Genomic DNA, 12,750 nt, shown 5'->3' on the forward strand with positions numbered 1-12,750 from the left:
AAAAAAAAAAAAAGACACATGCACCCCAATGTTCACTGCAGCACTATTTACAATAGCCAGGTCATGGAAGCAACCTAAATGCCCATCGACAGACAAATGGATAAAGAAGATGTGGTACACAGATACAATGGAATATTCAGCCATAAAAGGAATGAAATTGGGTCATTTGTAGAGACGCAGATGGATCTACAGACGGTCACACAGAGTGAAGCAAGTCAGAAAGAGAAAAACAAATATCGTATATTAACGCATATATGTGGAAGCTAGAAAAATGGTACAGATGAACCGGTTTGCAGGGCAGAAACAGAGACAGAGATGTAGAGAACAAATGTACGTACACCAACGGGGGAAAGTGGCAGGGGGTTGGTGGTGGTGGGATGAATTGGGAGATTGGGATTGACATATATACACTAAGATGTATAAAACAGATAACTAATAAGAACCTATGGTATAAAAAATAAACAAAATTAAATTAAAAAAAAACCCAAGAACAAAAAAACAATGTCCTGGAACAGCCCTAGAAGGTTCTGGATTTCAGAGCTAGCTACATAATGGTCTCTTGTATCTCCACTCAAGGGTTCTGCTGAAGTGAGGTGATTTCCAGGGCCTAACCTGGCTTTTTTTTTTTTTTTAACTTCTTCCCATTCTAATTTCTGAGGCAGTTTGGATCCCTGGTGGCTGTCAGCATGTCACCCCTACTGTGGCCTCTGTCCCCAGAGGCTTGTGTCCCTGGAACCCTGGGTACAAAGGACTCGGCTCAGGGCAGGCACTAGGTGTACATGGGTTGGCAGGATGAGTGAAGAGACAAAGGTGACTCAGTCTCCTGCTCCAGGCTGGCCGGGCCATGCTGCAGCAAAGCTCAGGTCTGGGCACCACACTCGCACGGGGAGACAGAGAAACCTACGAGGAAGGAGAGTCTGGAGAGGCACGGCCAGGGGGTGTGGTTGGATCAGGTCACCTTTAACCACCTCAGTGGCGGCAGGCAGGGGATGAGCGTGGGAGGTCATAAGCAGATTTAAAGAGGTCAGAATGTGGGAGAAACAAGAGCCCCAGCAGGTCCCAGAGGAACTCAAGGACCTAGAAGCAACAGGGCCTGTGAAAGGGCAGAGCTATTGAGGCAGACAATGGGAAGAGCAGGAGAAGGAGGGGATGGATAGGGCACCAGAAGCTGCTCTGAACACAACCCACAATATACCCCTTTGTTGGAGGAGACCTCAGCAGGGCGGTGGGAAACAGCAGTAATGAAAGGACCTTGGGATAATGAGATGCTGTGGGTGGTCAGAGCAAGGTGTTTTGGCAAAAATGCTAAATGCAACAATGTGGGGAGATGGGCAAGTTTCTGCCACCACAGGAGGTGAGTGTGTAACCAGGGCAACAACAGCAGAGGGATGCCAAGAGGATGGGGCTCCAGGGAGCCAAGCAGTGGCCCAGAGGTGGCACATGAGCCCCTATCCACACTGGCCATGGGAACACGAGGCAATTAAAGGCATCCAGCAGAATCCAAGCACGAGCCCAGAAATACACCACCTGCCTCCTTGCATTCCGCTCTGCTGCCCACACACGTCCAGTCTCCAGCTCTCCCACGTCCCCCGTGCAGTCCACCCCATGGCTCTGGGGCAAGGTCTTATCCCTGCTCACCTGGCTGCTCCGTCAGAGCATATGAAGCAGGTTGCATGAGCAGCCCCCACAGGCGCAGGCGCCCTTCACGTGGAGAGCACCAGAACACACCACATGCCCTGCACTTCATTTTACTCTCAACATCCCAGGGTAGAATGGCAAGTGTCAGAGTCACTTTTGGAAGTGGCAAACAGCTGGGATGGGAATGTAAATGTCAGCTCTGGCTCTGGACACTCGTCCTACTGCAGGGCTATCAGAACTACCACATGGTGTAACTCACAACCCCTGAGCAAGTGCCCCTTGGCCCAAGTTGATGGATGGTCAGCCTGCAGCCCAGAGACCGACCCCTGGAAAGCCACCTCCCACCAACACAATCCCCCGGGAAGTGGCAGATCGGTCCTGCAGGTGAGCTTCGTCTCCCACCAGGATTCTGTCCTCCGCCTGGCAGCACTCACTCTCCTGAACAAGGCTCTGTGAGAACCTTTGCCCAAGCCCACCTGTTCCTGGCGCAGTCACCTGGGCTCGCCCACAGCTCAGAGACTGCCCAAGCAGAGGAGGGTGACAATTAAAAGTTGCTAAACGTGGCAGACAGCAAAGCTGCTGATGGCATCACTCTGTCATCATTCCCACAAGAGCCTCTTCATCCATCCTGCCTCTAGGAATAGAACTCTTGACAAAAGCAATAACGTTAGGCCCACAACGTCGCATTTCATGTCAGGTGAATCACAGAAATCTCCAAGTTGGCGGGACCATAACAGTCCTCTAGTACGGTCTACAGATGGTGACTCACCTTCTGTGTCACTCCTTTAGAAGCAGCTGCTCCAGGCCTCCCATGACAGGAAGCTCCCTCTTTCAAGGTGACTCTTTGTGTCTTCAAACTGCTCTCACACTCACACAGGCCTTCCTCACATCTGGCCAACATGTATCTCCCGATCACTTCCCACGTGACCCTAGCTTGGCCCTCGCCACTCCAGCACCTCCAGTCACTGGATAAAAATTCAGATTTCTCCTCTCAAAATCACCTGTCACAGGCTTTCCTTTCCAAACTCTCTCCTCTTCCAAGATTCCTACATTTGCTTATAAGCAGGTCTGGCCAACAACCCCCTAAGTGCATCTCCAGCAGGCTCCCCACTTCTTCCTGGAGCCCAGCCCCAGAAGAGAACACTCCCAGCCAGCAGGAGCAGCCTAGTCTACCTGACAGTCACTTCTGGGTCCTTGCCCAGGGCCTCACCAGCAACCACTGGTGCTTCCCTCAAGAGAAGCAGGAGAAAGTATTGGGAGCATATGTATTGATACACATGCTGTCCTCAAGAACCTTACAGGCTGGGGAGGGAAAAGATGTCCACAGATGACATCCTGGGAAAGTGCTGAAACAAAGACTCCAGCAACACGCTGAGGCGTATGTGTCAGGGAAAGTAGACTGTAGGCATGGGAAGGCCAAGAACTCTGAAGCCAAGATGGCCTGGATTCAAATTCCAAGCCTGCCACCCTCTGTGAGACCCCCGGACAAGCTACTTAACCTCACTAGCCTCAGTTTACTAATCTATAAAATGAGGGGATTATATCCACTGACAAGATTATTGTAGAGATTAGACATGCTGGGTGTATAACCCTCAGACCTGTGCCTGGTACTCAGTAGGCTACACAATGGCAATGGTTGACATGATTCTTAATGGAAGCAATCTTTGAATTGGATGATTGAGAGCCAGTCAAATTTCTAAGGCTGACATTGGGAATAGAGGGAAAATCCCGAGCAAAAGCATAGTGTGAGGAGTGAAAGGAGCAAACATCTCGGGCCCATGGTGTGTAGGGAATGGGGTGGAGCATGGGGCCAGGGCTGGGGGCTAGAGTGTCTAGAGTGTCAGCATTGTGGGGCAGGTGCTGAAGGAGGCCCCACTTGTGTGCATCCCTCCACTGCTGGGTCCCATGTGGGGATGTCAAAGCAGGACTCTACGTACTCTCCGGGGCAGAGGGCAGCTTGGGGTCTTTTCTCAATCTGCCTCGTGAGATGATGCTCCTCCTGCAGGGCTGCAGGAAGGCTCTGCCCCCCAACTCCTTCTCTTTCTGAACTATGGCGCACATGTACTATGTTGAGCCCACTCGCTAGAATCCTTGATCTGACCCAAACGTCCCCAGGACATCAGGCTCCCCCATTCCAAACTGGGATTATTCCAACAGCCCCCAGTTAGTTTCCCTCCAGCTAGTCTCCCACACTTCCTGTTATATTTCCCCTTCACTGTCAGAGGGCTCCCTCCCACCTAATGCTTGGAATCTCCAAATAATCCCTGGCACTACAGAGCTCCCAGCAACAAACACCAGGCCTGGCCCAGCCTCATCAACCTCTGCTGTTATTCCCAAACAATCTCCTGTTTATTCTGGAGCACAGTGAGCAACATCCCCTTCTCTGAGCTTCCTCCTCCTCAAAGCCCACCTCCTGAAGGAAGTCCTCTATTCAAGTCCACAGAAACTACTGAGCCTGAAAGAGAGCTGCATGGATAGAGCCCCTGGGAAACAAGCACACCAGACAGTGTGGTATACATGAGAAACCACTATAAGGGGGCAGGGTGCCTATTAGAAAGGCACCAAGTGCCATGGGACTTACTGTCAGGTGAGGAATGCACACCTCCAAACCTTGCTGAGTTCAAAGTGGGCAGTCCCTTATTTGCACAAGAAGCTAGATGGAAACACCTCCCTGAGGCTCTCAGACAGGGCCTTGCTTACTCAGAATGCCTTCATAAGGGCAAATGACCATCACACAGTAGAAGACAGATGGTTGGGTGAGGATGGGGGCAGGGCCCAGTCCTAAGAAGGGGGGCCAATCCACCACCTGACCTGCGCCCCATGGCCCATGTTCCAGACTGCCCAGGCCTGTGCTGGCATGTGCCTGCCAACAGGGGTTCGTTCTGTGGCCATTTCCTATTCCTAGTCCTTTCTCCCGGGCAATCTCAAGTTTCATGGGGATGGGGAACAGGCCTTCATGTCTCTCTGCATCATCCCCAGTGCACTTACGGGTAGGCAATTACAAGCAAAAGAGAAAGATGCCTGGTCTCCAGCTCAGAGAGCCTGATCTAATGATAAGGCATCCTTACCCAGGAAATACCCCAGACAAACTCCTCCCAATCCAGAGCTCTCTGCAGATGGCGGTGGAATCTCCTCTCGGGGTCTGCCAAGCTCCTGGTAACAGACAGGTGCCATCAGTGCTGGCCAGGGATTTGAATCTGGGACTGGGAACTGATGTTTTCAGCTTCAGATGAAGGGCAGTGGGGGCCAAAGGTTGGGCAGTGCCCCCACACACACCGGGAGCCCCAGACCCGTGCCACGTGATTCCAGCAGAGCAGGAAGCGGAGTCTCAGGACTCAGTCTGTGGCCACAATAGGAGCAGGAAGCCTGAGTTCATTCCCCACCCTATTTATTTGTCATTCTCTCACCCTCAGATAATCAACAGCCAGTTAGCAAGGCTCTGCAAGCTCCCATTAGATAAACTGCCTGATCAGCGACTGCCAGAATCAGGAACTCCTGGGCAAACCTACAGACTTCTGGAAAGAATCCTTCCTTTGTCAGCAACTCTTGGGAAACCTCCCTGCCTCCTGTAGCTAAGCTACACCACACAGAGCTCCCAGGGCAAGCCAGGCAGGGCCCTGGCACAACACTGCCTCTGTGAGGTGGATTCTGGCTCTTCTGACCTGTGATGAAACCCAGCCCAAAGGGTGAGCAGGGCGGTGTCTGCTGTGACCACTGCATCACAGCCTGGGCTTCCCAGCCAGTTGGCATTTGTTTTGTTGAATCCATTTGGAGCACAGAAGAAAACATGAAAAACTTTAGGGGAGAGCTGGAGAATGTCCCAGTTTCTCCTTCACCTGTGGTCAGCACAGAGCTGGCTGCAAGAAGGTGGCTTCCCTCCCTTCCTCTCACCACCCTGAGGCACGTGATGTGGGGACCCCCTAGGGAAGGCCAGCCCCCATGCTCACAGGAGGGAAATCCTTGACTGACCCCATGACCATGTCCTGAAGCTGACAGGGAAGATGATCCAGCACAGGACCACAAGCACTGCAGGCACTTTGCATTCATGAGGCTTTGGGGCAACTCCTGTAGGAAATGCTGCTCTGGGCCAATTGGTTGAGACCAGGGAGGGCCCAGTCCAACATTCCTGGGAGGAAAGCTGGGCTGCAGAAGGGAGCTGGTCCCAGAGCTCCCTCCCCTCTCCATGGGTTGTTCAGGAGGCATGGATAGCAGTGCAGGCCTGAGAAGAACACTGTGGGGAGCACTCTGCAGGGGCCACTTGGGGAGGGGCCCTCACTGCCTTGGCAGAATCCTGTCATCCTGCAAAGCTTACCTCACCTCCCACATAAAGCCATCACACATTCTTTTCTTCACAACCTCCCCAAGAACATTCTATCCAGCTTGCTGTGCTCACCGTTTCCTGTGGTGAGCCTTGTCTCCTATCCCGTCAGCATCCTGTCTGAGGACCAACCAGTTCTTACTCTTTCTGCACCTCCCTTCAGCTCCCAGCAGTGCTAAAACCTAACAGGTCTTTTCAGGCATCAGGACTATCAGTGGATCCAAAGACACAAACTGATGGCCTGCTGGTTGAATTAGGGCCAGAAGTAAGCATTTGCTGGGTTAAGCACATGGTACTGCTTAAATATGTGAATTATATTTTAACACTTTAAGATCAGATTTTCTGGCTTCTCTTTAAAAAACTAGAATGTCTGGGTGCATGGAGTCCACCCTGCTCTGCGGCAAAACTGGGCTGAGATGAGAAGCAGCTGTTCCTTTAGACAGGGCACAGTCACTAGCTTGCCCTAGTCCTCTGGACCAGATGCTATGGATGCCCTGTCCTGCTTCCTCTCAGCCCACCTCTGGGCTCGCCTGCAGCTGCAGTGCTCATGTGTGTGCTGACAGCTTCCCATGGCCAGTGCCTGTATCTCTCTGCTTCTTTGCCTGAGGACTTTCTCCACCACTAGTTGGCATTCAGAACAGCCCAAGTGCCAGGCATTTAAAGCCCCTGCAAAGAAATTCTCGACTCATACAAGAGTCAGTGGATTAAAACCCACCCTCTTTCCTGCCCCTCAGTGGTACAATTCTGAGCACATTCCACATGATTATTCACAGGGTCCTCAGTCTGCTCCCAAGTCCTTGTCTCAGGGCTCACTTTTGGGGAAATCCAAGCTAAGATACCCTACTAGTCTCACTTTACCATTTTTACATCATCTGTCTGGTCCCACGAACATGGCCCTGAGAGCACATGCCCCTGATTAAGGGCTGTAGGATAGGAGCCCCCACCCACCCAGGGGCCTCCCAACGTCCCCGAGACAGAAGACTCACCTCCCCCGAGTAACTGTACTTGCCCCTGAGGATCTGCCGGTACAGCCGGGTGCGGTTGTCATCCTCAAAGGGCATGGTGCCACTGAGCAGGATGTAGGCGATGACGCCCAGCGCCCACATGTCGACTGAGTTGGTGTAGGGCTTGCGGACCAGGACCTCAGGGGCAATGTACTCGGGCGTGCCACAGGTGGTCTTCATCAGGCAGTCGTCACCCTTCTTGCGGGCACTGGCCAGGCCAAAGTCGGTGATGATGATCTTGGAGTCAGTGCCTGGGTGGTAGTAGAGCAGATTCTCAGGCTTGAGGTCTCGGTGTGTGATGCCCAGTGCATGCAGATACCGGACGCCATCCAGTACCATCTGCAGCACTCGAGTGGCGTCACGCTCAGTGAAAGAACCCTTGGCGATGATGCGGTCAAAGAGCTCTCCACCAGTGGCCAGCTCCATCACCATGTACACGCGCTCCTGTGTCTCAAACACCTCCACCAGCTGGATGATGTTGGCGTGGCGCACCCGACGCAGCACACGCAGCTCCGACTCACACACCTCCCGCCCCTCCCGGTACTTGGTCTCAATCATCTTAATGGCATATGGCTGCCGGGTTGCCCGGTGCTCCACACGCACCACTCGGCTGAAGCTGCCTCGGCCAATCAGGGCTTTGATGTCGTACTTGGCTGTCACACGTGGGTCGAACTTGGCCCTGTACTTAGCCACCCTGGCCCTGCGTGGTGGCTCTGAGGGAGGCTCTGTGTGGCCAGTAGTGGGGGCACCAGGGCAGGGGTTTGCACCCTGACTGGCTTCTGGGAACCCAGCTTTCAGAGGGCCAACACTGTCCACCTCTGTAATGAAGTGCTTGTACACATCGCTCTTAGTGCCACTGAAGGGCTCCACCTTCTTGACCAGATCCAGCTGGACATCCTTGGGCGGCTCGGGAAGGACCTTGCTTGTCCCACAGCCCATCACGGACACGGGGGCATCCTCTCTAGCGAGGCTGGCAGAACCTGCTCTGCAGGCAGTGCCCCGTCTACACCTACACAGACAGAAGAAAGGAACTCAGCATAGCCAGGGACACTTCTGGAGGGATCCCAGCCATCCTCCTTACCCCCTCCCCCCTGGCCCTGGATAAACCCAGACTGAAGACCTGACTCTGGTATGGTTCCCTGGAAGGGAGAATGGCTTTGGCCCCTGAGTGCTTGGAGCCCAGATGCCATGAAGGATCCACATGAAAGACTGGGTCTGAGTTCCGTGGTCTTGATGTACATCTCCCTGGGTATAATTTTCATGCTGCTCTTCAACTCTGAAGAGGGGCAGGAACATGCACCAGGCTCAGCTGTCACTGCCTCCACCCTCCTCCCTACTCTCCCTGGGTCCCTTATCATAGTTGAAGTCCTATGTTTTTTAAAGGTTAAAATTATTCCTCTTATTACTCTGACTCATCTTTTCTGAAACGGGGGCGTGGAGTGTTGGAGGCCTGTTCTCCAACACTATCACCCACCAGGGTGTAGAAAGCCACTTCCCCAAGGCCTCCTCCCTCATGGATACCTTCCTAGTCCTCTGCAGGGGTTGATCCCCCACTGCAACAACCCACCACCACCCACTGCTCTGGGTGCTGCCCTAACCTCACTCTTCCCTGGATGGCTCGCACTACTTTTCTAATGCACCATCTTCACCCTGGCAGTTTAACACCCTGTTCCATGGTCTCTCACTTCCCCAGTTTACCACATAGATGGCTAAAATGCCACACAAGTCCCAGAAATGGTTAAAATCAATTCCAGTGAAGTAGGAACCACAAGCCTTAGCACACTGCCACCAGATAGCCACCAAACTAGCCTGGGCTTCATTTAAGAGGCAGAGGGGGGAACTTCCCTGGTGGCACAGTGCTTAAGAATCCACCTGCCAAGGCAGGGGACATGGGTTCGAGTCCTGGTCCGGGAAGATCCCACACGCCATGGAGTAACTAAGCCCGTGTGTCACAACTACTGAGCCTGCGTGCCACAACTACTGGAGTCCACGCGCCTAGAGCCCGTGCTCCACACCAAGAGAAGCCACCACAACAAGAAGCCTGCGCGCCACATAGAATAGTCGTCCCTGCTTGCCGCAACTAGAGAAAGCCCGCGCAGCAAAGAAGACGCAGTGCAGCCAAAAAAAAAAAAAAAAAAAGAGGCAGAGGGGGCCTTGAGCTCAGAAAGGACACTAACAACTTCATCCAGATGAGACTCAGGCTGTGGATTGGGGCACTCTTCTTCCATGGGATGAGAATCCAGGAGACTTTCCCATTCGCTTTCCAGACAAAGATGTTCCAACTATTAATACCTTGTGGCTGGTGGGGCCCTGGACAAGTTGAAGTGCTGAAGTACCATTTTCCAGAGGTCACTTCTATCCAGCCTGCCCTTCTCTAAGTCTATCTGAGGGCCCCAGGAGTGAAAGAAAAGAGCTGAGAATTTCCCATTAATTAGGATATACAGAATTGGGGATAAAATGATCAACTCAGAACAAGCGTTTACTGAACATCTACTAGCGACACAGGAATGAATAAGAAGTCCAGTGCAGGTATATTTTAACATACCCAATACAGGCAAAACATGGTCAATAAACTCATTGTCTAAATGAAGAGCAAAACATCAAAATAGGTAATTTCAATATAACAAAGTAAATGTTAGGCTTGAGAAACAATAGTAGATACATGAATGACACAAGAATGACACAGGGATTAGGGAAAGCTTCCTGGAGGAGGCGACCCCCACGCTGAATTTGAAGTAAGAATGAGGCAGGTGAGGAAAGGTGGGAATGTTGTTTCAGGCAGAGAGAATGACACACTCAAAGGCTCAGAGGCCCAGAGCAGCATCCCGTGCCTGGGAATGTGCAGTCTGGTGATGTGAAGACAGAACTGGGGGCTGAAGTGTTGGAAGGGCAGCAGGAACTAGGCTGTGGAGAGCAGCCCAAGTTACAGCGAGGAGCCAGGACCTTCCTGGGAGGTGAAAGGAAGCTACCAAAGGGTTTACAAGGAGAGGCGACTCTGTGTTTAGAAACAAGTATAAGGCTGAACTGGAGGAGAGTCAAAGTGGACTGAAAGGGCCAGTGAGGAAGGTAGCAGCACAGACAGGGTGGCGGAATGGAGAGAGGTCAGCAGGAGAAGTGACAGGGACTGGAGGCTGGACATAGGGGTGAAAGGGAGGAGAGGACAGCACTCCAGTCCCTCACTCCAGCTCCTGGGCAGAAGGTCAGGAGTGCAGCAGGAGGGACAGGCTTGGGAAGCAGTAGGAAGAGTTCAGTTGTGGAAGTGCTGCAGTGGGGTGGCTGGATGTAGAATCTAATGGTTGAAAAGATCTGATCAACCAAGGGGGAAAGAGGGGGATAAAATGGGAGATTGGGGTTGACATATACACACTGCTTTATATATAAAATAGATAATAAGGACCTACTGTATAGCACAGGGAACTCTACTCAATACCCTGTAATGACTGATATGGGAACAGAATCTAAAAAAGAGTGCATATATGTATATGTATAACTGATTCACTTTGCTGTACACCAGAAACTAACACAACATTGTAAATCAACTACACTCCAATAAAAATTAATTTAAAAACAAAAAAGAAGAAGGAAAAGAGCTGGCCAGGGTCAGAGATTCCATGGCTGCCCAGGGGCAACACCAACCCCCACCCCCAACCTGTTTCAAAGCCAGCAAAAGATCCCATGAAAGGCAGCAGAGGGAGACCCAGGGAGGTTTTTGCTGGGGCACCTTGAGGGTCACAGAGAACCCACACAGAGGCCCTGAGTGAGAGTCTGAATCCAAGATGGTGATAACTGACCAATGTGGCTAATGTGGTGATAACTGACCAATAACTGACCAATGTTCCCAAGGAAAAAGCTCACCTCTGAAATGTACACAAGACCTTGATTACCAATCCATCAGACAAAAAGACCAAAGATTAAGGGCTTAGGTTTTAATCAGTATGTCAGTATGACTCTCAGCAGAATGAGATTTATCTTTCCTCACATAAGAGGAAAAGATTCCTCAACCAACATGGGCTCTTCAGGATTTGCTGCAGTTTTCACCCAAATGCCCAGGAGATCCCATATAGCAGCTTAGGAAATCATGTTTAAACACAGGCATTTAGGGATTCCCTGGTGGCGCAGTGGTTAAGAATCCACCTGCCAATGCAGGGGACACGGGTTCGAGCCCTGGTCCAGGAAGATCCCACATGCCGCAGAGCAACTAAGCCCGTATGCCACAACTACTGAGTCTGTGCTCTAGAGCCCGCGACCCACAACTACTGAGCCTGCGTGCCACAACTACTGAAGCCCACGCACCTAGAGCCCGTGCTCCGAAACAAGAGAAGCCACCGCAATGAGAAGCCCGCGCACCGCAACCAAGAGTAGCCCCCGCTCGCCCCAACTAGAGAAAGCCTGCGCGCAGCAACGAAGACCCAATGCAGCCAAAAATAAATAAATTAATAAATTATAAAAAAATAATAAACAAAGGCATTTAGAAACAAGGTTCTTTTTCACAGAGGCCAAAGATTAGAACTGTGGACTTTGGAATTTTGCAGACTCATCTCTTCCTTCAGGGAAAATACAAGACTTAATACAGTAAAGGGCTGCAGCTCAGGAAAAAAAAGCTCTTGGGCCAGGATTCCTGAGGCAGAACACAGGCCCTGATCCCCAAGACCGCACTGTGAACAACATCTACCACCATTCAGAGAGAAGACAAATTGCATGGGTGACGCAGCACAGCTACTCAGATGTCACTTCTTCCTGGGGAGGAGGTACTACCCTAGATCTGCAAAATAAGTAACTGTCTCCAGGTGTACCCACAGGCTCTTTTTGTTTAGATGTGCATACCTAGTCTGGTCCTGATGAGAAAAACTAAGGTTTACAAAAGAAAAGGGCTGACTTTTCACTTTAAACAAAGTCTAAGCAAGGATCTCAAGTCAGCAGTGAGACAGCCAAAGATTATCCCTCTCTGACCTTCCTTATTCCTTTCTGGGACACAGTTTCTCTCATATTTGTTCCAATTAGAAACTCTTCAAAGACAGGCTGATGTTGGTACTCCACCTTCCCAACTACAGATCAAGAGTGCAGGAAAGAAGGTGCCAGCTCTGATGCAGGGAATTGCTGATGGCCTCCAGGTGATCATAGCTGCTCCACACTCCAATCACATCTGTTAAATTCTCTTTTCACATCAGTTAGGTGAAAAGGCAAACAGGGACAAGGGAAGCAGCTGGCAAAATTCCTTCTGTGAAGAGGGCAAAGTGTTTTCCTGTCCTCAGCTCTCATGTATGTGCCCCCAGCAGAGTGACGAGGGTGGGGGTGAATGAGGAAAGCCTCGAGAAGCGACCTCCCAGGAAGGTCATGCTATGCCACCTCTCACAATCACTATTCTGTCTCGTGACACCAATCCTAACACATCTTACAGAAAGTATTGAACTCTCTGGAGTCGGCCTCCACACCTTCAACTCCAAGCCTGACCCAAAACACTCCTCAAAGAAGGTAAGCATATTGGACAGAGTGCAGCAGTAGGTGTGAGCATTCAGCACTACTGTCCTCGCTAACACTTTATAGAAATGACATGCCAAAAAGGTAGAAACTTGTCCAAAGCCACTCAGATAGTGACAGTCGAGAACGAACCAAAATCTCATTCTCCATCCAGAGCTCCTTCCACCAAACCAGACTCCAGAAGTGCCTGGGGCCTAGCTGAGCTCAGACTCACCAGGCCAAGGTCTCAATCCTTCCTCATACCACTCAGCTGATGAATCAACGAACCTTCACTGAGGATCTTTTTTTTTTTTTTTTTTTTTTTTTTTTTGT

At 51.2% G+C, this 12,750-nt stretch overlaps 1 protein-coding gene across 2 annotated transcripts in view; it reads right to left on the reverse strand.

Annotated features, from left to right (window-relative positions):
• PSKH1 (protein serine kinase H1) overlaps positions 1 to 12,750 on the reverse strand; it is a 31,215-nt gene that overhangs the window by 10,369 nt on the left and 8,096 nt on the right. For both annotated transcript variants that reach the window (XM_024733413.1, XM_024733420.1), the window contains exon 2: positions 6,943 to 7,969. In XM_024733413.1, coding sequence (XP_024589181.1) covers positions 6,943 to 7,899 — 957 coding nt within the window. In that variant the 5' untranslated portion in view covers positions 7,900 to 7,969. The remainder of the gene's footprint in view (positions 1 to 6,942; positions 7,970 to 12,750) is intronic.

Source organism: Neophocaena asiaeorientalis, unplaced genomic scaffold, assembly GCF_003031525.2.
Source record: "Neophocaena asiaeorientalis asiaeorientalis breed wild unplaced genomic scaffold, Neophocaena_asiaeorientalis_V1.1 scaffold90, whole genome shotgun sequence".
Lineage (NCBI taxonomy): Eukaryota > Metazoa > Chordata > Mammalia > Artiodactyla > Phocoenidae > Neophocaena > Neophocaena asiaeorientalis.